General features: G+C 43.2%; 2 protein-coding genes across 2 annotated transcripts; one reads left to right on the top strand and one right to left on the bottom strand.

Moving 5' to 3' along the window:
* The first annotated feature begins 4,598 nt into the window (after positions 1–4,598).
* Positions 4,599–13,123, top strand: hgd (homogentisate 1,2-dioxygenase). The gene is made up of 14 exons (XM_061666532.1): positions 4,599–4,690; positions 5,582–5,653; positions 5,735–5,823; positions 6,542–6,647; positions 8,249–8,308; positions 8,393–8,484; positions 8,718–8,752; positions 8,876–8,955; positions 9,155–9,254; positions 9,588–9,712; positions 11,199–11,303; positions 11,393–11,519; positions 12,441–12,622; positions 12,716–13,123. Exons 1-14 carry the CDS (start codon positions 4,676–4,678, stop codon positions 12,887–12,889), a joined length of 1,362 nt encoding a protein of 453 aa, XP_061522516.1. The 5' UTR covers positions 4,599–4,675; the 3' UTR covers positions 12,890–13,123.
* Positions 13,124–13,210: 87 nt separating this feature from the next.
* On the bottom strand, positions 13,211–15,031 carry ndufb4 (NADH:ubiquinone oxidoreductase subunit B4). Its single transcript, XM_061666493.1, has 3 exons — positions 14,846–15,031; positions 14,102–14,245; positions 13,211–13,356 (listed from the first exon to the last, which is right to left on the bottom strand). Exons 1-3 carry the CDS (start codon positions 15,020–15,022, stop codon positions 13,294–13,296), a joined length of 384 nt encoding a protein of 127 aa, XP_061522477.1. The 5' UTR covers positions 15,023–15,031; the 3' UTR covers positions 13,211–13,293.
* Between the last annotated feature and the right edge of the window lie 8,429 nt (positions 15,032–23,460).

Below are 23,460 nucleotides of genomic sequence, written 5' to 3' on the forward strand. Positions count from 1 at the left end.
TTGACATCAATAATTGATAAATCCTTTGATTAACTTGAAGAATTGTCCTTCGAGTGCCTTAGTAATTGTGTGTCTTTTTTAAAAAAAATTTTTATTGCAAGCACCCCTCTCTCTTTAAGGCACATCTTTATAACCAAGCAATTCCAAAGCAATTTTCTCTGTGGGAGGAGAGTGTAATTTTCTATTCTGTGACACTGTGATGTGTAAGATACTGGGAGCTGGCGCTAAAAGGCATTTGCAGCACGCATCGTCGTGTGGGTGTGAGTCGTCTTAATGGCCAACGCGGGGCGGGCGGCAGTGGTGGGGAGTGGGAGCCGTGTCAGGGAGGCCGTCGTTTAATGACCCCCAAATTGTTAGAGCTATCGTCCTGGAAACACAAGGCTTATGAACCAGGAGAGCGCCACGCATCGCAATAGTCCTATCTTCATATTAAACCATTTGCATAAAATTAGGCCATAGATAGGTTTCAGAAGATACTCACGGAGAGTGAATGCCCGAGACACTGAGAGGGTGCGTTTACATGTCCATGCAAATCTAATCAGTATTAAATGGAGCTGTCAAATTTGGGTGGGCGAGGCAGGCAATGATGTCTCGTGTCGGGGCTAATTTAACGTTCCCACCGCGGTAGTGTCTAACTCACTTATAATATCAAAGCTATTTCTTGCTACAGCTAGAATTCATTGTGAATAGTGCAACAGTGAGACCAGTGTCATGGATGGGCAAAGTGGTCACAAGTTACAGGTACGTTTGATTTGTTCAACTAGCATTCGGCTCAAACAAATTAGCGAACATACAGAGGATATAAGTTCCACACACCCCTGTTTCGCACTCACATTCACACCTACTGGCAATTGAGAGTCTTCATTCAAGCTACCATGCATGTTTTGGGGATGTGGGAGGAAACCGCAGTGCCCGGAGAAAACCCACGCAGGCACGGGGAGAACATGCAAACTCCATACAGCGGAGGCCAGATTTCAACCCGGGTCCTCAGAACTGTGAGGCGGATGTGCTAACCGGTCGGGCCACAGTTTATAACATGAAACATTCAATATTTTGTCTCTGTAGTGGATTCAATTCAATAGTTTGCAAATCATTGTATTCTGGTTTTATTGACTTTTTGTTTTGTAGTTAAATCTCAAGCTCAAGCCATGATGCAAACCAGCAGCAGGATCTCATTGTTCAAAGCTATCAGTCTTGAGATGGTATAAAATAATTTCCCCCAAATTTCAATGCACCATGAAACACAGTGAAGACAGTCATCATCAAGTGGAGAAAATATGGCACAACATTAAATACCTTGTCTTTGTAGCGTATTCAATTGAATATTCTTTATTTGCCGAATGCTGTATGCCAAACACACACAAGGAATTTGTCTCCTATTCAGTTTTTATTTACATTTTACACAATGTCCCAACTTCATTGCAATTGGAGTATGGAAAACAAAGAGAATTAGCCTACACCCTGCGTATTTCAAACAACCACGTAGCATTGCTTTAGATAAGTCCGTTTAGCTTCACGAACAATGCAAAATGCCGTAGATGGGCTAACGAAAAGCATCGGTGTCACAGTGTTCATTTGAACACAAATGGTGGAGCAAGACATGTGGACAGACAATATGACAATACTCACAGGCATATATTCTTTATCCTCTATGGAAAGTTCATAATAGTACTGTGGCTTACTGAGGAGCTGTGACCAGCCCCATGCGTGCCTCTATTATATTGGCCCCAGGTTCCCAGGGCGCACTCACCAGAAGGAGCATTACAATGTGGCTTGTGGTGGCCTGAGACTTTGGCAGTCTTCTCTATAGAAGTCAAAGTGAAATCGTGTACTTCTGAACATGTGCATGTGATCGCTTGTTTATGCATATTGAGAGACTGCGGCAAGCCAGTGTACTATTTACCATTGAGCGATTCAGTTCGGCAGGCATCTACGGCAATAACAATGCATTTCTGGGCCACTTTTGCATGCATAGATACAAGTCTATTTGTCAACAGTTGTGGTTGCCTCTCTTTAAGCACACGGGCACCATCCGGATTGCACCCAAATACTCTAGAATTCTATCATGAGACCCTAGGATGAAATTAAAACCGCCTATTCTCTTTCTCCATGCAAGCTGCAGATCAATTTACGGGAATGGGGATGTGATATTTGGCCGCCATTTGGGCTTTCTCGTCTTGCACAGCACCAAACTGCCTGCCAGCGGGGAGGCCCCGGGCCTGGCTGCACGCTTCGCCGAAGGAACCGTTACTTCCGCCGCGGCGAGTTTATTTGCGCCTCGCTATGAGAATTGCCTTCATTTACCCTTCCCCTACAACACTTGCAAGAGAAACGAAATAGACAAGCGACGCACGAATGGGAAAGCCAAAATTGATTCCGTTTGATACGTGCACCTGGGGTAGACCCTCGTTTGACCACCTAGTTTAAAGATAAATGGAAAAAAATTGCCTTATGCATAAGCTTTTTTTCAGCCCTGTATGTTGTTGTTTAGCACAAAGCAGTTGTCTTTGGTGCATTTTCCACTCCAGCCACAATGTTAATCTACAAAATAATAAGCTCCAGTATAAAAAGTAATCATGTTTTGTTTTGATTCACACATAGAGACTTTGTGATTTAACATTAACATTTAACATTACATGAACATATATATTTTTTAGGGGCTTGCAGTTGCAGACGGAGGTTTGTTTTACAACCCCAATTCCAATGAAGTTGGGACGTTGTGTTAAACATAAATAATAACAGAATACAATGATTTGCAAATCATGTTCAACCTATATTTAATTGAATACACTACAAAGGCACGATATTTAATGTTCAAACTGATAAACTTGATTGTTTTTAGCAAATAATCATTAACTTAGAATTGTATGGCTGCAACACGTTCCAAAAAAGCTGGGACAGGTGGCAAAAAAAACTGAGAAAGTTGAGGAATGCTCATCAAACACCTGTTTGGAACATCCCACAGGTGAACAGGCTCATTGGGAACAGGTGGGTGCCATGATTGGGTAGAAAAGGAGCTCCCCTGAATTGCTCAGTCATTCACAAGCAAAGATGGGGAGAGGTTCACCTCTTTGTGAACAAGTGCGTGAGAAAATAGTCCAACAGTTCAAGGACAATGTTCCTCAACGTACAATTGCAAAGAATCTTGGGATTTCATCATCTACGGTCTATAATGTCATCAAAAGGTTCAGAGAATCTGGAGAAATCACTGCATGTAGGCGGCAAGGCCGAAAACCAACATTGAATGCCCGTGACCTTCGATCCCTCAGGCGGCAATACATCAAAAACCGACATCAATGTGTAAAGGATATCACCACGTGGGGTCAGGAACACTTCGGAAAACCAATGTCAGTTAATACAGTTCGGCGCTACATCCGTAAGTGCATCTTGAAACTCTACTATGCAAAGCAAAAGCCATTTATCGACAACACCCAGAAATGCCGCCGGCTTCTCTGGGCCCGAGCTCATCTAAGATGGACTGATGCAAAGTGGAAAAGTGTTCTGTGGTCTGACGAGTCCACGTTTCAAATTGTTTTTGGAAATTGTGGACGTCGTGTCCTCCAGGCCAAAGAGGAGAAGAACCATCCGGACTGTTATGGACGCAAAGTTCAAAAGCCAGCAGCTGTGATGGTATGGGGCTGTGTTAGTGCCAATGGCATGGGTAACTTACACATCTGTGAAGGCCCCACTAATGCTGAAAGGTACATACAGGTTTTGGAGAAATATATGCTGCCATCCAAGCGATGTCTTTTTCATGGACGCCCCTGCTTATTTCAGCAAGACAATGCCAAACCACATTCAGAGTGCGGGTACTAGACTGGCCTGCCTGCAGTCCAGACCTGTCTCCCATTGAAAACGCGTGGCGCATTATGAAGCGTAAAATACAACAACGGAGACCCCGGACTGTTAAACAGCTTAAGCTGTACATCAAGCGAGAATGGGAAAGAATTGCACCTACAATGCTTCAACGTTTACTGTCCTCATTTCCCAAACGTTTATTGAATGTTGTTAAAAGAAAAGGTGATGTAACACGGTGGTAAACATGACCCTGTCCCAGCGTTTTTGGACCCTGTTGCAGCCATAAAATTCTAAGTTAATGATTATTTGCTAAAAATAATCAAGTTTATCAGTTTGAACATTAAATATCTTGTCTTTGTAGTGTATTCAATTAAATATAGGTTGACCATGATTCGCAAATCATTGTATTCTGTTTTTATTTATGTTTAACACAACGTCCCAACTTCATTGGAATTGGGGTTGTGGAAACGATGCAATACTATGTGTAAATAAAGAAAGTTTACTCCAGCATAATGACCAACATGAACTTTTTCACTGCCAGCCGTTTTCTTGTTTTGTCACAATCACAGCACACACCTCCTATTACCTACCGCGACACATACTCTTGCAAAGCTTGAAAAACCTCTCATACTTGCTGTTTGTCCTGGCAGCATCGGACACTCATCTTTGTTTGCGCGCGGTCCCACCTCTGACCCGTCCTCTCCCCTTTCGCCATAGGCCAATTTTCATTGGCCACAAGGAGGCCTAATTGAAGCCATATTGACAAAGAGTGCAAATCCAGCCCCCTCGTCCACGCACTGTGGGCATTCAGCGGAGTTTGCTCGAGGAGAATGCCGTAAGAGTCATTCATTTATATCTTTTGTAACACCAGGACAGAATGGCTGAACTCAAGGTAAGGCAGCATTTATCTCATTCCAAAACACTGTCTTTTTTGTTTCGTACAAGTGAGTGTGTCAGTTTTTTAAAACTTGCACATACAGATACAAATTCTCCGTCATTGTGGAATACAAAAAAAAATGGAAGAATGGGTTCGCCACATCCGTTCCTATTTTCGTATCACTAAAAAATAAAGTTCAATGTGCAACAAACGAGCAAGACTTTCTACAGCCGAAGCAGACGGGCTGAGAGAGGGGCGATGTTGCTCCCGACCAATCAGGATGCAGCATTCAAAAGCTGCCAGATGTGACCGTGGGGACGCTAAGCTTTTAAAGTATAAGTCCCAAAACAAAGCCATGTCCCTGCCATAAATCGACAGTATATTAAACATCCCTTTTGCTTCAAGAATAGTGATTTTATTTTTTTTTTTACGGGGGGGGTTCTTTTGTTGGTGAATCTGTTAAGTTTTGTTTTGAAATAGAAGACAGAAAATATACCAAGACACGCACATGGAACACATTTGCGCGTAAGTCTGCACACTCCCAATGACTCAGCAACATTTCTTTACATGCCAGTGGTCATAGGGTGGTGATAGTCAGCACAAGTTTAAATAGTGGTTGTGTCTAATAAAGCAATCGGAATTAAAATATCAATAAAGACGTACACTGGAGGATGCCGGTTTAATGAGTCTCTATCTGGAACACCAAATAATGGATGACTGTGCTTTGTTTTATCACAAATCTAATGTGAATCACTGTGACAACAATTAAGAAAAACACTTAATGACGAGCCTTCCAATTTAATTATAAGCAGCGTGAACACCTTTATCCTGCATTACAATGAAGCTGCATGGTGAGTGTGTGTCTTTTCCCTCTTAAACGTGGCATGTTGAATGTCTGCTTTTCAGTACTTGCGTGGATTTGGGAATGAATTCTCCTCCGAAGACCCTCGCTGTCCTGGTTCTTTACCTGAAGGACAGGTAGGACAGGTTGAAGTTGAATTTTCATGGAAAATCCCCATTTTCACAATGACACCTGAATGCGCCACCGCGTCTCTGTAGAACAATCCTCAGGTGTGCCCGTATGGCCTCTACGCTGAACAGCTCTCTGGATCGGCCTTCACTTGCCCACGTCCAGCCAATAAGAGGAGGTATTTTTCGAACACTATACTCTACAGTAATCCCTCATTTATCACGGGGGACAAGGTTGCAGGACCTAACCCCCCCCCCCCCCCCCCCCCCCACACACACAATAGATGAAATCCACAAAGTAGCCGACAATTATTTATTGTACAATTTACATGAATTTATAAGTTTCACATATATGCAATTCAATGTCAATACGTGACAATTAAGAGAGGTGCAGGTATTTTATTTGTCCACTTGAGGTCACCATTTCACACACGCTACATGAGCACATGCCTATAAAAGTCAGGCGCGCTCTGCCTGAGTGATGTGAATAACAGCCCGTGCGGACATGGTGAAAATGGGTCATTTCCTGCTTAAAGCATTAGGCACTGTGCGCCACAGTGACGATCCCGGCGTGTAGGCAGCGCAAAACATCATTGGAAGAAGGACTGACTGCTGCTTCCCAGAATTCTTTTTAACTTGAGCTCTTTTTAACTACAGTACTTCAGTTGTATAAAATCAAGCTAAACATTGCTCTTTACTTGCATTTGTTCCTGTCCATATTGTTATGAGCGTGTACATTAGCTGTACGTCAGGCTAGATTGGTATTTGTGAATTTAGACTGGTATTTCTGAACCAAGATACAGCGAGCCATTACTGTATATCCATATATATACTGTACACTGTCAAATTCTCTCTGACAAATTAAATGGATATTTTAATAATTTCGCTTGTTTCCAGCTGGCTTTATCGCATTCTCCCATCTGTCAAGCATAAACCTTTCCTGCCTGCGCCCTGTGGGAATCTGACAGAGAAGTGGGACGAGGTGGAGCCCGATCCCAACCAGGTAACATGGAAGCACTGTAGTCTGTTATTTGTTTGGAAGGGCCATCATGATCCATTACCTCGTTTGATTGTCTGGAACTGATTGTTGCTTAATCGTGTCCTGTAGCAAGTGAAGCACAGTCAAGTGCATGACTTGTGCTGATAATTTAGTATCAAATAGCGGTTAAAAGAACAATGTGATCTCACTGGTCAGCTGATTTTCAGCTGTGGGAGGCTGTGCTACATCGATGCAGACCTCCACTGTGGTGACATTATTCTGCACAATACAACGCTGGTATATACAGGTATTGATTAAGAGTGCGTATATTTATCATCAGTTCATCTTAGCTGACTGAAGAAATGTAGTCAAATTCTCTTCCATATGTTTGAGCGCCATGCTTTTGCTTCAATTTCCCCATAAAATGTGTAAGTGAAATATACAGGATGCCCCAAAAATGTTGACATAATTTTAAATATGAGTAACTACATGTCTTGGAAAAACTCAATTAAAGATGCTTCATGTTGGAGAAAAAAAAAAAAAAAAAAGAAAAGTAAATCAAGGAATTATCAAAATTCCAACAACATTTTCAAATGAGTTCAAAGGTTAAAAAATGTTCACTACGCCCACATGCGACGTGGGACGCACTGTTTCCTTTTTGCCTTGCTCCACATTGTTTTGTGTTGTTTTTATGTTCACATCTCCTTTCCAATTCCAGTTGGTTTATTTTATGAATTTCCTCAAAAATCCATGCTTCACACTCTTCTTTGACTCTGTTTGAATGTAACAAAAGAAATGCCTTTTCAGTACTCGTGAATGTCCTCCTGCACCCTTGAAAAAGCAGAAAAGCTAGTATTTTACCTTAAACCTTTTAAAAGTTTAACATTCAACTTAGTTTTTGTCATGAACGGAACAGAGGACACAACCCAAAAATGCACGACTCCAAAAACAAATGGACTGTTTCAAAAAGAGAGGTTTAATATATGGGCAGAGGTCGGCCCACAGGCAGGCAATCCAAAAAAGGCAACAGTCTCCAAAAAGGCGAGGTCGCTATTCGGAACAGGGTCGAGTCTTACTGTGAGTCTGTGACGTGGAAACAAATGATTATTGGGGTATCACATTTTATGGGACACTCATACCGTGTACATGTATTCTCTTAATGCTAACATATAATGCGAAAGCCCCATAGACAGACTCATGGAAATGAGCACAGATGTTACAGTAATTGTAACGCTTCAAACAATTGCTACTTTAACATGCACAGATCGGCAACACATACTAACAGGCATACAACAATTGTCACTGTCTTACAGTAGCTATATTCGCTCTGCTTTGTGGGAACAGCAACTATTACTGGAGCTTACATTGATTGAGGACCTTCTCTGCCGCTTTTTCTTCCTTTTAATGACGCTTCATCTAAATCCAGTAGAACTCGGTGCTGCCGGGCATGTTGCAGCACAACGTGATACTACACTGACAGTACACGTTTCTAAAAAAAATAATTCTATGAAAATGTAAGAACCCATAAAAAAAAAAAAAAAAATCCTTAAATAATTTGTGATATAGGGGAGGGGGAACAATGAACTGCGATACATCATTGCGATTCTGTTGGTTTCCTCTTACAGATGCGATGGCGCCCATTCTCCATCCCCAAGTCTACAGAGAAGCTAGTCGACTTTGTGGCTGTGAGCTTGTCTTTTTTCTCTTTTTCAATGTTCAAACTTGAAATCAAAGGTTTTCAGTGTGACTGTTGTATGTGAATGTTGCAGGGTCTGCACACCATCTGCGGTGCTGGGGATGCTAAATCTCGCAACGGCATTGGCATCCACGTGTACACCTGCAACACCTCCATGATGAACAAGTGTGAATGGACTTATGCGCATATGATGTTTATGATTGAGATTTGCAACCAAAATGATCCGTACCCTCTTTAGTGCCGTGACAGAGAAATATTAGAAACAGCTCTCAGAAAGATTCAGTGCAGTGCTAATCATAACTGAGGATTATTATCCTGGAAAAGGCAGCATGCAGATTCTAGCGTAAGATCGTGAAGGCGGATCTAATGTTTTTTTTGTTTTGTTTCTCATGTTCCAGATGCTTCAACAACTCCGATGGAGACTTTCTGATTGGTGAGCAAAATAAAAAAGGAGGGATGTTTACACCCTTATCTTTCACACTAATTGCTCAATTCTGAGTGTGCTTATTCCCTCATATTTTCTTTTTGCGGGTCCTCGTACTGTTTGTCTCTTCAGTGCCACAGCAGAGCGAGCTCTTGATCACCACAGAGTTTGGCAAGATGATGGTCGAGCCGAACGAGATATGTGTCGTTCAGGTACGTTTTCTTGCACGTGTCTGCAATCCTCTGACAGTGTTTTTTTTTTTTTTGGGCCGTATTTGGGAAGTTTACTTTACAAAAGTGAGAAAAAGAAGAATTGCTAGCTGAGCACCCTACGTGTCTGCGCAATATGGACAAAAGTATTGAGACGCGCCTTTCTTTAATCTTCAATTTTCATCGTTCATCATGTTTCCAGCAAGGGATGCGCTTCAGCGTGGACGTGTTTGGAGAAGCGAGAGGTTATATCCTGGAGGTGTACGGAGCACATTTTGAACTCCCTGACCTCGGGCCTATAGGTGGGTGTCAGCGTATGAATAGCGAAAACCATGCCGGACACCCAAGTGCGTCACGGCCCGCTCTTTTAGCCATACCCAAAAATTCAGGAAAACCGAACTGGTGAAAAACGGTTTAACACTATATCTCCACAATTCAGTACCACATGGTTCTCAGTCTTTGCATATGTTTTCAGCAATTATCAAATTATGAAGACAATAACTGTATGTTTTCCAGTTGCTCCATAGTCTTCCAGACCCTCAGAAAAATACTATAATGCCCTCAACATTGAAGTGACATTGTTTTCAACTTTACAACAGGTACATACAACTACACGCGTGTGTGACTCTTTGCAGGAGGCAACGGTCTGGCCAACCCGAGAGACTTCCTGTGTCCAGTGGCGTGGTACGAGGATCGGGAAGTGTCCACAGGTTACAGCGTCATCAATAAATACCAAGGGAGGCTCTTCGCCTGCCAACAGGTGTTTAGTGTGCTTTCTGTGTGTCCTTGTACTCCAAAGATGTCCTATCTGCCACGTAAGGCCTATCTGCCCTATTACCCCATTTGAAGTTTGCATGTGCTTCAGTAAACACCAGTGAAGCGCGACAATGACTAACAGCCAGGAAACTGTCCAAGGGACGCACTTGATCCATTAGCCGTCGCCGCTGATTGATTTACCATCCCCGGTGATTTATTATCGAAATGTTTCCACCTCAATTATGCGTCTTAATCGCTCATAATGAGTTAAGGCGTTCAGAGTTGCAGAAAGTGGAAAAACAACTCAAGTTAAGCATTAATTGCAACAGATTTCACTCAGAGAATGATACCCCAACACCTCCTGCAAATGTCCTGTTAGGCACATAATTGGGCAGACAGAATGGATGAGATGTTTGTCACGGTAAAACCTTTTCAAGCCTCTTGCTCCATTTTAATTTTTTTTATTTTTATTTTTTGGTCTGAGGTTTAAAGGTGGCAGCTTCTTTTTCCTGACGCCTGGAGTGCAGGCCGAGAAGGGGGACAGGAAATAAGATGGGAGGTGGGGGAGGGAGGTCTCATTTTAGGGAAGATGCTCCCATCTTTTCCCGCTGTTTTGCCCCCCCGCTGAGCACCAAAACTGCTCAAATTAACTTATTATTTGCTTGACTGGGCCAATATGTTTTTTATTTCGTGTGTGTGCGTGTGCTTGCAACTGTCTCCCACTTTCCATTTTAATCGAATCTGGCAGAGCTACCGCAAGTGAATGTTCAGGAATAATCGTCCTGCAGGTTGACCAAAGATCTTTGAGTGCAGCAGCGACTCTACGTGTGTGTGTGTGTGTGTGTGTGTGTGTGAGTGAGTGTGTATTTAGTTCATCTAGGTTATGTAATGAACTACGTGCAATGACTTCTTTTCAGTGTGTGGAAGCTTACGTGGTAATGTGTGTGTAAAGAGTGCCAAGGTCACTAAGAAGACAGCTTGAGTTGTAATGAACTATATCGATTTTAGAGCTGCTGCTGCGTTTCCCCCCCCCCCCCCCCCCCGTGACATTATCAGAACAGTAGAACGCTACAAAATTGCTCTCTTTTTTTTTTTTAACAACCAAGATAAAGAAATAGCTCTGCACCCACCGTTACTGGTTTATTTCAGCAACCACTTCCCCACATCGAACAACCCCTTAATGCACTGCGGTGAGCGTCGAAATGATGAAAGTTTGTGAAAGTTTGATTTTGATGCCAATTACTGAGTAAAACCTGCAGACTTGGCTCACAAAGAACAAGGGGAATGGGAGAGGAGCAGAAGTACAACTTATTTCACAAACCCTTTTCATTACGACCATTTCCCCCACCCTCCTTTCTGTCAAGCAGCACTAACCCAGAGTACACTGACGTCAGCCATTGTTGGTGCTCTCTGTGAAAAGCTCGATTCCTTTTGTGTTAGTTACCTACTTGCTTGTGGTCAAATTGTCATGTTTTGTTCCGTTCCGTTAGGATTTCTCTCCCTTCAACGTGGTCGCCTGGCACGGCAACTACACACCGTACAAGTACAACGTCAACAACTTCATGGTCATCAACTGTGTGGCCTTTGATCATGCAGTGAGTCTCATTTGCGTCCACAATTTCCAAAACCAAAATAATTACGAGCACACGCTCTTGAGTTCTATGTTGCTTCTAATATCGTTTAGGATCCATCCATCTTTACTGTTTTGACGGCCAAATCCACCAGACCGGGTGTGGCCATCGCTGACTTTGTGATCTTCCCCCCGCGCTGGGGTGTGGCTGACCATACCTTCCGTCCACCATATTATCACCGTAAGGCATAACATTTGTGCAGAAGTGAGAAAATGGATGAGATAGGAATATGCTTCAATCTGTATACTCCCTCTGGGCTCTACGCTGGCCATTTGTGTCCACCTCGTTTTTTTATTTTAAAACATCTTAGCCGTGTTAATGCAGATGTAATGAAACCTCCCAAGGGTGGAGATTGTCTTAGTTTGTGATTTTCAACGTCAACTCTTTACATATTATCAGTTATATATTCCTTACATCAAATTGCAGCCATTTTTAGCCAATTGAAACACATGACTACGACATTTTTTTTTTTTAATTCCTCCTTTACTGATTGAGTCATGCAATTTGTGTAATCCGTCTCATTCTGCAGTAGAATCAACACTTATTTGTTTTTTGTTCTCGACCAGATTTCATCATTTGTTAATTTTTGGATAAGGGAGCAATTTCATGTAATATTCCTAGCTTGCGAAAGAGGCGTTTAATGGCTTAGTGAGCTTCGGTGGAGCAAACGAGCTATTTAGATTTTACAATGAAGTGGAGATACCCTCTTCTGCTAACCATATACAATCATTACATTTTAATAGGGGAATTGTAAGCTCCTTCTGCTGGCTATAAATAAGAAAAAAGGTGGAACTGAAAAACAATGTCAATTTTCAAGTTGGAAACAGGAATTTGAAGGGTTGAAAAATATAAATGAATGGATGCAAATAAAATAAAATCTAAAAGATGAAAGCGTAGTAAAAACCATACAACGATTGAGGGTTAATGTATAGAGACTGTTGTACGTGTTCTAAATTTTAATAAGCCAGAACTATATTGCTATAATAGACGTTTAAACTTATACTGTACTATATTTGTAAAGCCACCTAGTGTAATTTGATATGATCACATCCACGATTTGCGCTAGTATTGTGTAACAGCTCCACCTGCTGATGTTTCAAGGTAACTGCATGAGTGAATTCATGGGGCTTATAAAGGGCCACTATGAAGCCAAAGAGGAGGGTTTCCAGCCGGGTGGGGCCAGCCTCCACAGCATCATGACCCCACACGGCCCTGACGCTGACTGTTTTGAGAAGAACAGCCTAGCTGAGCTCAAACCAGAGAGGGTGGCTGAAGGAACCATGGTAAAAAAACAAAAACAGAAATACAAATCTGACAAGGAAACTAGAATAATTGTACAAAACAACTTCACATCTGTTACATCTTGGTTCCCTCAGGCGTTCATGTTCGAATCATCCTTCAGCATGGCTGTGACCAAGTGGGGTCTGGAGACGTGCCAGAAGCTTGACAAGAGCTATTACCAGTGCTGGGAGCATCTATGCAGCCACTTTAACCCCAACTGGCAGCCCACAAAACACGAGACAACGCAGAATCCGGGCCAAATGCAATAGCCAAGCAAAACCCGACATATTTCAATTTCCAAATATATTTTAACATAGCCACTCAAGTTCCATGTAGTCACTACTCTATATCACACATTTGACATGTAAGACGGTACTGTTTGGAAAAAAAAATATCTGTATATTTAATTGGAATAACTGTACATTCATTGGATGGGCAAAAAAAAGAAAAAGCACTAAAACTTTATCATTCCATAACTGTCACTTGATTTATGACTGATCCCACCCACCCTGATATGTATACAATTAAAATATCATGATTCTCCCCCAGCATTCATCTTTTCTGAGCATGCCATATAAAGCCACAACACCTTTGATTATGACAGTATAGTTTTATTTTGTTATTTATTACACACACCGAAACAAGAGGCAGGTTGATTTTTGTACAGCAGAGGTCACGATGACAAACTGAACTTGCGTTCCAGCGTTCCGTCTTTAATACGCTGCTCTCTTCTGTCCTGTAAAAAAAAAAAAAAACAATCAACATGACGCGTAAAGATGGGTACACACACAGGGATATTCGGGCTGAATTTGAGCCTATTATTAGATGGCTCTAGAAGATTAGTCTGACCATTGTTGGGTATGTTCAGTGATTTTTCCTTCCCAATCTGCTGACAATCATAAATGTTTAATCTTCAATAGTCACGATTACAAATCCTAGCGTTGTGTGTGGTCAATAACAAATTCCGCCTAGTTAACGGACTCCTCGATTGAGACCTGAATAAGAACGATAGCCAAGTCGGAAGCTACCTGAAGGCTGCAGTGTGGCCGAACACAAATAGCTAAACAAATGCAGTTTTTTCCTCAGCATGTTGGGGGTCTCGCATCAGGCAGAAAACCAGTATTGTTTCCAACATTTTTTCTTCCAATTGAGTATTTCTGACAGAAAGGTGCCTTTAAGAATGAAATGTAACTTAATTGAAATGACAAAAATGTGCTCATTTTTGGCTAAAGAGATAAACTATCAAAATGAGTAAAACCCATGTTTGCAATGCTATTTGAGAATTCATCGATGACAAACCAGGACAACTGTAGTAGAGGGGTTACCTGTCGTCGTCGTCGTCCACACACACACACACACACACACACACACACACACACACACTCTCTTACAAAACAAGCAACTAGCGCACATACCCTGTCTGCCGCGCACACACACACACACACACACACACTTACAAAACAAGCAACTCGCGCACATACCCTGTCTGTCTTGAAGACGTAATAGAAGAAGAAGAGTGGAAAAACCCCAAACATGGCCCCCAACAGAGACGTCTTGTAGGTGGGCCTGAAGTGTGCGTAGGGGTTGCCACGGGCGTATACCCAGCGTGTCAGGGCGGGATCGTCCTGTTACACAATACAAATGTTTAAAAACATAATTGTTTTCACATGAGTTTATTGAAGACGAGCGATAGCCAAGAATGGAGGTGATAATGTTTTTAACAAATTGACATCCATCAGCTGAGCTGTTGTAGATGAGGACGATTATTTTCTGAGGGTTTTTTTTTTAAACAGATCTCGACCCACTCACATTCCAGTCAAAACCCTACTCATAAGCACCTGAACCAAGTCTGATTTCCCCATACTAGTTAACGTACTCAGTTGGCTCAAAAGCAAGCCTGGGGCGAAATTGTCACCCATGTTCAAAGTCTGGATGTATTTTTTTTTTGGGAGACAAAAGAGTGAAAATAGCGAGGTTAGATACATTTGTGTAGGCTTGTTTTGGTGAAATCGATCGCTGTAATGACACCTTGTATAGAGCCGCCGCCTGGGATAAGTGAACCGCACGCCATAGAGTTGAAAATCTATAAAACACGAATAACAGAGTTGAATGTTAACTAAACTGGAGTGTTATGAATAATGTTTACAAGTGTGCCGGTTAGCATGTTAGCTGGACTGCTTCTCCAAGCCAAGGGTGACATTGTTAGCTCGCCGGTAGCCGCTTACAATAAGCTCTTTCCTATGCGGGTTGTTCAGTTGAAGCTGGTACTGCCTCTTGAGATTCGCCCGCAGCGCAGCCCTGGCCTCCTCGGCCCTTCGATACTCCGGTGAAACATTAAAATATTCATTTGGGTCCAATGTTTTCGGCCGCGTAGCCAAGGGCGCTTCTCGGTACTCCGCCATGACAGGTTTCTGTCGGGCGCGAGAATACGGAACTCTCGCGTTGTTGTGTTTGGCCACTGACGCGACTTTGCGCATTCTCGCGTGGCCTTCATCTCCATGGAAACAACAACACACAAAAAGATGGAAAAGTCCCAGGGAAAAGACATCAACTAGTTGATGGTGACGCGTTATGATAGACACGTCACCACGTCTGTTTACTTAAATATAATCGAGAGCTGGTGACGTTGCCACATTTTGGTTGGGGATTTAAAACTCCGGGGTCAACGATGACGCTCTACAAGGGGGGCAATAGTGTCAAGTTTTCCGTCCAACTATGAGCACAGACGATAACGCAATGGACCAAGACGACATGTGTGATCCTGACGGTGATGATCGTGACGAAGATAATGATGTTGATGGGGAAGTTGAGAGTGATGATGCCGCGGACGGTGCTGACGGCGACGGTGACGGTGTCGATGGTGATGACGATCACGATGGTGCTGATGGGAGCGCTGCTGGTGATGAAGGAGACAAAGAAGACGACGGAGACAACGACGACGGTGATGATGACGATGGGAGCCTGACGGAAGGAGAAGAAGATTTGGAGGCGACAGTCAAAAGCATCAATGAGCGCGCGGGAGCAGCTCACGGCGTTTCTTCCGCCCTCGTCTCCGAGCTGCACGTCACCGCAGACGACTTTATACGCAATTTTCTCTGTCAGATGAGGATGACCGCAACTCTCGACACTTTCCAAACGGAGTGGACTGAGATGGTGCGGAAGGGCTTGCTGAATACCAAGCGGGTCGGCGAGGTGCCGGACGTTTATGTGCAGAACCAGCGTTTGCACAACGAGCTGAAGAACGCGCTACGGGAGAGGGAGGACTACCGGCTGGCGGCCTCCGCCTCGGCCGAGACGCTGGTGAGGGCGCAGAGGGCCCGCGACGGGCAGTGGATGAAGCGCAAGCGCGCGGGCCAGGAGAACAACAGATTGGCGGAGGAGAGCCGGAGGCTCAAGACCCAGTGCCACACGCACGAACCTGCAATCGGGGAAATAGAGCACAAGTTTCAGGTGGTTGCAGAGCAGGCCGTGCGTGTGGCTCTGGGCAGGGACCAGGTGGTCCACCTTGCTCAAAGTCAGCCGTGTCCGAGGAGATAAGCCACAGGAGACTGGCAGCTCCCTCGTCAATAGCTCGCGTCGGTTAAGTTGTGGCCAAATGCTCTGAATTGTTGGAAGAAAAGACACCTGATATAAATCATCATTTGGGCTGCAAGGACAGGCGCATCACCAATAAAGTAGAACGTGGTAGAGGAAGTTCATTTATTTCCATTGTTTCTTGATTGGTTGTTACATAATGTTCTCATCTCGAGAGGTAGTTAATTTTGGACTTTCGTTTGCTCCAAGCTATAGTCATCAACATTATACGTATATATATATATATATATATATATATATATAAAGGTGAAATATGTCACTCTGACTAGTTCATCTCTAATATGAGGGTCACTTTTGGAATTTGAACAAAATCAAGCTTTTGACACGATTATAATTGATTTAGATGTACGCGTGTATGCTGTAGAAACACGGGGATTCCCCATTTTCAAATGAAACAAGGTAAACCTGTCGAAACGTTCATTGTTCATGTTGTATTTTGTTCATATAACCACTAGAGAGCCATCTCCACCAGATAACACTCAAAGACAACAGCCAGAAAATCCAAACAATTCATGACTCCCGAGTTCAGTTGCAGCCATGGAGCATTTTGTAAGAATATTTATTGTCTGAGACTCAAAGTGATCATGTAGAAGCTAACAATGTATCCTTTGCAATAGAATGAATCATTTATTGAACATTTTCCCCTTTCGCCTCATGGCAAGTGCTTTCAGTGAAGTGCCTAAAAGCTTTATGCACGTGAATGGGATTGCACACAAATTTGTCTGTCGAGTTGCCTTGGTTACAGAGATGCTGACAGAGCTCTGGCTTTGAGGGCTGATGAAATGACCGACTGCCCTCCAGGACATCGGAATTCACAGGAAGTTCATAACTTCCCTTGGCCAACAAGCATCAAGCCTGTCAACACAGTGGCCACCGCGACATTTAACCTTGCGAATTATTCATGTTTCGCAACTTTACTTGATTTCCGAGCACTTTTCCCAACAATGCTTGATGCAAAGAGACTAACTGTGACACAAATGTGAAGAAGTGATGAAAACAACACTTCGCGCTCAGCCGTAGTAATCATATGCAACGTTGCTGCTGCTTTAAAATGGCCTCTAAATGGAAGTCAAGCAATGAAAACCAGAGCAGGTTCCATTTGTGGCCACATCCCTAATATAGTTTTGCTCTTTACCAGAGGTCCTTGAAGTGGTTTGTAGACTTACAGACAGTGACCTCATGCTGCTTCTTATTCATAATATTTCCCATCAGTCTCTTGCCTTTGAGGAATGTTATAGGAATTTAATGTCCCACCCTTGTTTTCAGCAACGGCACATAAAGACATTGTCATTTTTAAACATGGTATAAAACAAGTCAGTGAGGTGGTGGTTGAAGGAGACGAGGTACATTTTGTACCACCCAAGCTTCACACCCACGTTTGTCTCCTCCGACCGCCGTGCTTCCTCTCTGTACTGTATATAGGAAGCTTTCAACTTTACGGCTCCGCCCGAAATATCTCACGGTCGATGGAATTCCACCCTGGCTTGCCATGCTCCCAAGTTCTGCCCTTCCTGCTCTGACCCACCCATCCTCCTCATATTCTGCACAGTAGCCACTTTGGTGTCACCTTCCTGTCTGCACAGGCAGCAAAAAGCAATCAACAGTATTGCTTCGATCATTTTCCTGGTTTTATTATTTATTGCTAGGCAGACTTTACTGGGATCGAGCATTAGCACATTTGCCTCACAGTCGACAGGATGTTTGTGGGTCTGTTGGTGCAACAACACCCCCACAAACGTTCAGTCATCATTTTTGCGGTCACTTTAGACCAGTCACTGAATGTGTAATACATTTTGAAATCGCGTGCCAATTCCTTCACCGATCAAACTCAGCAAAAATGTGCTCAAGTGTGTAGTGTAGGTAAGCGATTAGCCCATGGCAGGTACTTCATCAGTCATCCTGGAGGAACAATCAATTTCCCAGATACTGAATTGGATAAAAGATAACATTTGTCATATTTGTCAAGAATCAATAGTTTAAATTGACCAAAGTGCCGATAGTCAAGGACAAGGCTCAATTACAATGTTTGCACAAGTTCCTCAATGAATATGGAGGGAACGAGTGACTTTCTCCCAAAACACTTCCACTTCCGAAATCTATTATTTTCATTTAGATGTATTTCATCCAACGGCGAGGGATGCCGTCAAGCTGAAGAAAAGAGTCTTTTCGGGCCTTTTTGGTCCGTGGGACTCCTGAGGCAGCTGATGGGTACCGGCTGGCCAAGCGGAATGCAGGTTTAGTGGTCGCTGAAGCAAAAACTCGGGCATGGGAGGAGTTCGGTGAAGCCATGGAGAAAGACTTCTGGACGGCTTCGAGGAAATTGTGGTCCACCATCTGGCGTTTCAGGAGTGGGAAGCAATGCACCATCAACACTGTGTATAGTGGGGATGGGGCGCTGCTGACCTCGACTCAGGACGTTGTGGGGAGAATACTTCGAAGACCTCCTCAATTCCACCGACACGCCTTCCCATGAGGAAGCAGAGTCTGGGTTCTCCGAGGCGGGCTCTCCTATCTCTGGGGTTGAGGTCACCGAGGTGGTTAAAAAGCTCCTCGATGGCAAGGCCCCGGGTGTAGATGAGATTCGCCTGGTGTTCCTAAAGGTTCTGGATGTTGTGGGGCTGTCCTGGTTGACACGCCTCTGCAACATCACGTGGACTTCGGGGACTGTGCCTCTGGATTGGCGGACTGGGGTGGTGGTCCCCCTTTTTAAGAAAGGGGACCGGAGGGTGTGTTCCAACGACAGGGGGATCACACTCCTCAGCCTCCCTGGTAAGGTCTATTCAGGGGTGCTGTTGTTTTCATTGAAAGTAATATTGACAAAGCAGACAGATGGAGATCAAAGTCAGGAATTTTTCAGCCAATACATGCTTAATGGTTTGGTGATAACATTACCACAGGAATTTCCAAAATGAACAGCAATCTATTTAGGTGTGTAAATGACAAATGTTGTATTGTATCAATTCAATATCTGAGTCACTGATGGTTCTTCCAGGATGATGGATGAAATACCTGCAGTGGGCCAATCTCTTCTTTGCACTGTGCATTGAGGCGCAGTATATTTGCTGAGTTTGCCCCATTGGCCGCAACCCTGGGAAAGCTGCTTTATTGAGACGGAAATGCTTCCAGGCAATACAGTGTTCCCTCGTTTTGCGCGGTTAATGGGGACCAGTACCCCAGGCGAAAGGTGAAAAACCGCGAAGTGGGATTCCCCCCCCCCCCCCAGGAATCTTCGTGGATCTGTATGTGGGTACCAGAATGTTTAAAATATGTAAACAGTATTTATACTTTACATATTTGAGACAAAGATTACAACAGTATATGTATTTACTTAAATCTTTAATTATAAAACCTTATAGACTAATTAACATTTATTATACAGTAATTAACATTCAACATCAACATTGCCAACACAGGCACGCTTGTGAGGCCGTAACTTTTTTGAAATTTTTTGAACCAGCCTATGCTGGCTGAAAAGCCTCGTTCTTGAGGTTCGGCAGCACCTTCTTCAGCCTCTTCATTGTTGTCATCAGGCAAGATTTGGTCGTAGAGAGCTTTGGCCGTTGTCTTGATAATATTAGTGTCCAACCTCACTGTCTTTTCCCTGCAATCAGCAATCCACAATGCCCATGCAGCTTCCATTTTCACAATTCTCTTATTACGCAGAGTTACCACTCGTTTCGCTTCCTTATTGAAGGTTATTGAAGCAGTTTTGCGGATGTTTGCTTCCTCTTTCTTGATGTACCGCACTGTAGATTCATTCACGCCATAATGGCGTGCCACAGATGCATAACTTCTGCCCTCTTTGATCAAAAGACTACCACAAATACAATAGAAATATATAAGTATATAAATAAAACATCCAAATTATGTATATATATATATATATATATATATATATATATATATATATATATATAAAATGTATAAATATAATGAATACAGCGCATCCATCCATCCATTTTCTAGCGCTTGTCCTCATTAGGGTCACATGAACTGGAGCTTATTCCAACTGCTATTGGGTTAGAATGGCGGGTTAGACCCTGGACAGTCAATCCCAGGGCACTGTAGACATACTATACTAAATGCTATATTTCACACTCCTTAATTCGCACCTTTGGACAATTTAATTAACCTTCAATTAACCTATCACGCATGTTTTTGGAATGTGGGAGGAAGTCAGAGTACCTGAAATTGTAAAAAAAAAAAACAAAAAAGTAATTGTTGAAAAAAAAAAAGTAACACCAGTCAAAATGAGCCTTACTAAAGGTAACATTTTTATTGCAGCACTTCAACATTTTGTCATTGTGCACAATACTGTCGCAGATAAGTGCATATAATGTATTGTGTTGTGTTTTTTGTAAGTAAAGAATCACATCGGATTTATGCAAATGTGACGTTGAAGTGATAGAATTAACAGATAAGCTATATGTGAGACTGCCAAACAAAGCATTTGTTTATGATACAAGCAAAAGTCCCACGAAAAAAAAGACTCCCACGCACATCCATCCTGTAAGGTCAGCGTGCAGAGGAGTTATATATCAAGTAACAAAACATCCATTTCCCGCTTTCTGGTTTCACATTTTCATCAGTAGAACATGAGTGATGCTGCTGTGACAGCACTTGGTTGGTTTTGGATGGTTTTGGCGGGCCCAGGGCAATTTTGGGAGGGGCGTTGTCAGGCGAGAAGAAGGGGGGCGAAGGGGCTAGGGGGAGAGGGAAGACAAGAGCCGCTCTTGTCTGTCTGATCCGATAGGAGGTGGCGGGAGATGAAAAAGGGGAACGAGGCGAATCCAGCCTGAAAGCTTGGTCGCAGTACAGCGGTTAGCTTGAAAATAGATGAGAAGGATCCACAGAGGGGACACGAGGAAGGGAATACCTCGTCTTCACTTTCAATGACCACAAAACCACACAGGAAATTTGCTACAAACATTTTCTGCTTTGATCGTGAGATGAAATCAAAGTAAGATTTTGATTGTATAGTGCAACTTGGGTTGGTTTAGCCTTCCATTTATATGGCGCGCAACCAATGACAAATATGTCTTATCCATGCTGCCATCATTCAATAAGAGCTGTCATGTGGCAGTTAGGAGATGTTAACTAACTGCTTTTAAATACCACATACTGAATGGTTTGGCAAACGATCACAGCGTTTCTGTTTTAGAGACGACCCGGACTTGGTTTAGATTTTAGTCTTCGTCCCACTTGCATGTTGTTTATGAGGAGAGGCTCTCGTCAACAAGCGACAAACACTTAGAGCAGTGGTTTCTAGTGCCTGCGAAGCACTTTGACCATAAAGCCCACTAACTACATACATGAAATTGTCAAATAATGCATATGTCTCTGACGACACCATTTTGTTGGCTGCCATTGGCTTCGACACACATCACTACGAGACAGTCATTATGACTCAGAAAAATAGTTTGTGTGTGACAAATGCTGTGATTGAATACCCTTTTTAACATATTTACCATCATGACGGAATGGGTGACCTTTGTAGTATTTGGTCATCAGTGGGACATCATGAGGAGTTTTCCAGGTACAACATTGTGTGTTGTGGGTCTGACACGCAGGTCATATTATCCCTTTGTGGCATAACAGTTGCAAACATGACGCTTTGGGTAATAATACATGTCCAGCCTCTGTGACTAGGAATTTAGGGTTGAGGTTTTGGATGAATGTTTGTGTAACTCATTGCTGTTTTCAGTTAAAATGGGGAGCTTTTTAGGTAGTGATGTAGCTAGGTAGATAAATAGGTAAGGGGTAGCTAAGGAGAAAGGTACAGTAGGTAGCGAGGTCAGTAGGTAGGCAGGCAGATGGGTTGTTACAGAAGTTCGTTGATAGGATTAACTGAAGGTAGAGAGGAAGATGGGTACATTTGAGTTTTCAATTAACCGAGCAAGAATGTTTTGGGGATGTGGGAGCAAACCGGAGTAACCGGCGAAAACCCACACAGGTACAGAGAGAAGATGCAAACTCCACATAGGCGAGGCCAGACTCGAACTCGGGTCCTCAGAATTGTGAGGCAGATGTCGTCCACCGTATATTCCCCCAGACGGAGCACATTCAATATCACTAAAATGCTTCTGCTGGGGAGAAAATTGTCAGTTTATTCCTTCACTTGCATCCACAACACCTCAAAAGACATCCTAATAGCTACTGTACATGCTTTGACTGGTAAATGAGTGGTGGATGAGTCATGCGGTTCATTTGGATTATCCTGTAATGTACTCGCTCTCCTACTCAGATTGCCTCTTACTGGGGGTTTTCTGATAAAACCATTTGAGATATTAGTCTTGCAGCTTTTATTTCCAACCCATCACTCATTCGGTGATTTATTGAAACTCAGCTCACCCTGATGCTGTAAATAGGCAGAGTTGTTGTTCAAGCTCTGGTTATGTGCGCACATTGACGTCAGCGTCCTGCAGAAGCACTCCAGCCTAATCTGCTGGTCTGGACCACAATGTGTTTCCATTTTGTGGGCAAATTAATTAAAAGTGACATGAGATATTTGAATGGACGTATTATGATGCAAGAAACAGATGGGCTAATCTACATTTGGAGTTTTTTTTCTCCTGCATCTTTCGCTCACACAAACACCATTTGCACTCAGTAGGCTTTTTACCCTCTTTTCAAACCATAAAGTGTACCTGCAGCATTGCCATCTGTGGTTGGAGACTGAACCCTTTGCTATTTCCTTTTATGAGTCAGTCATAGGCGGTTTTGCAGGTGCCCGAGTGGGTAATATAAGGTATTAACCAAGCAAAGCGACAGGGAAAGATGACACGGCATCAAAAAATGGCTTAATGGTACACTGAGTGCGGCTGGTTAGAGTGTCTGCCTCACAGCTCTGAGGACTGGGGTTCAATCCCCGGTCCCGCCCGTGTGGAGTTTGCATGTTTTCCCCGTGCCTGCGTGGGTTTTCTCCGGGCACTCCGGTTTCCTCCCACATCCCAAAAAACATGCATGGTAGGTGAATTGAGAACTCTAAATTGCCCGTAGGTGTGAATGTGAGTGCGAATGGTTGTTTGTTTGTATATGCCCTGCGATTGGCTGACAACCAGTTCAGAGTTTACCCCGCCTCCTGCCCGATGATAGCTGAGATAGGCTCCAGCACGCCCGCGAAGCGGCTCAGAAAATGGATGGATGGATGGATGCTACACTGAGTGTTAAAGTGTAGGTGTACTCCACTGATTTAGAAATAAATCTCCAACAAAGCTGGGGCTTTTTCAACTAAGTCTTTATTGAA

Source organism: Phycodurus eques, chromosome 21 (assembly GCF_024500275.1).
Source record: "Phycodurus eques isolate BA_2022a chromosome 21, UOR_Pequ_1.1, whole genome shotgun sequence".
In the NCBI taxonomy this organism is placed as follows: Eukaryota; Metazoa; Chordata; class Actinopteri; order Syngnathiformes; family Syngnathidae; genus Phycodurus; species Phycodurus eques.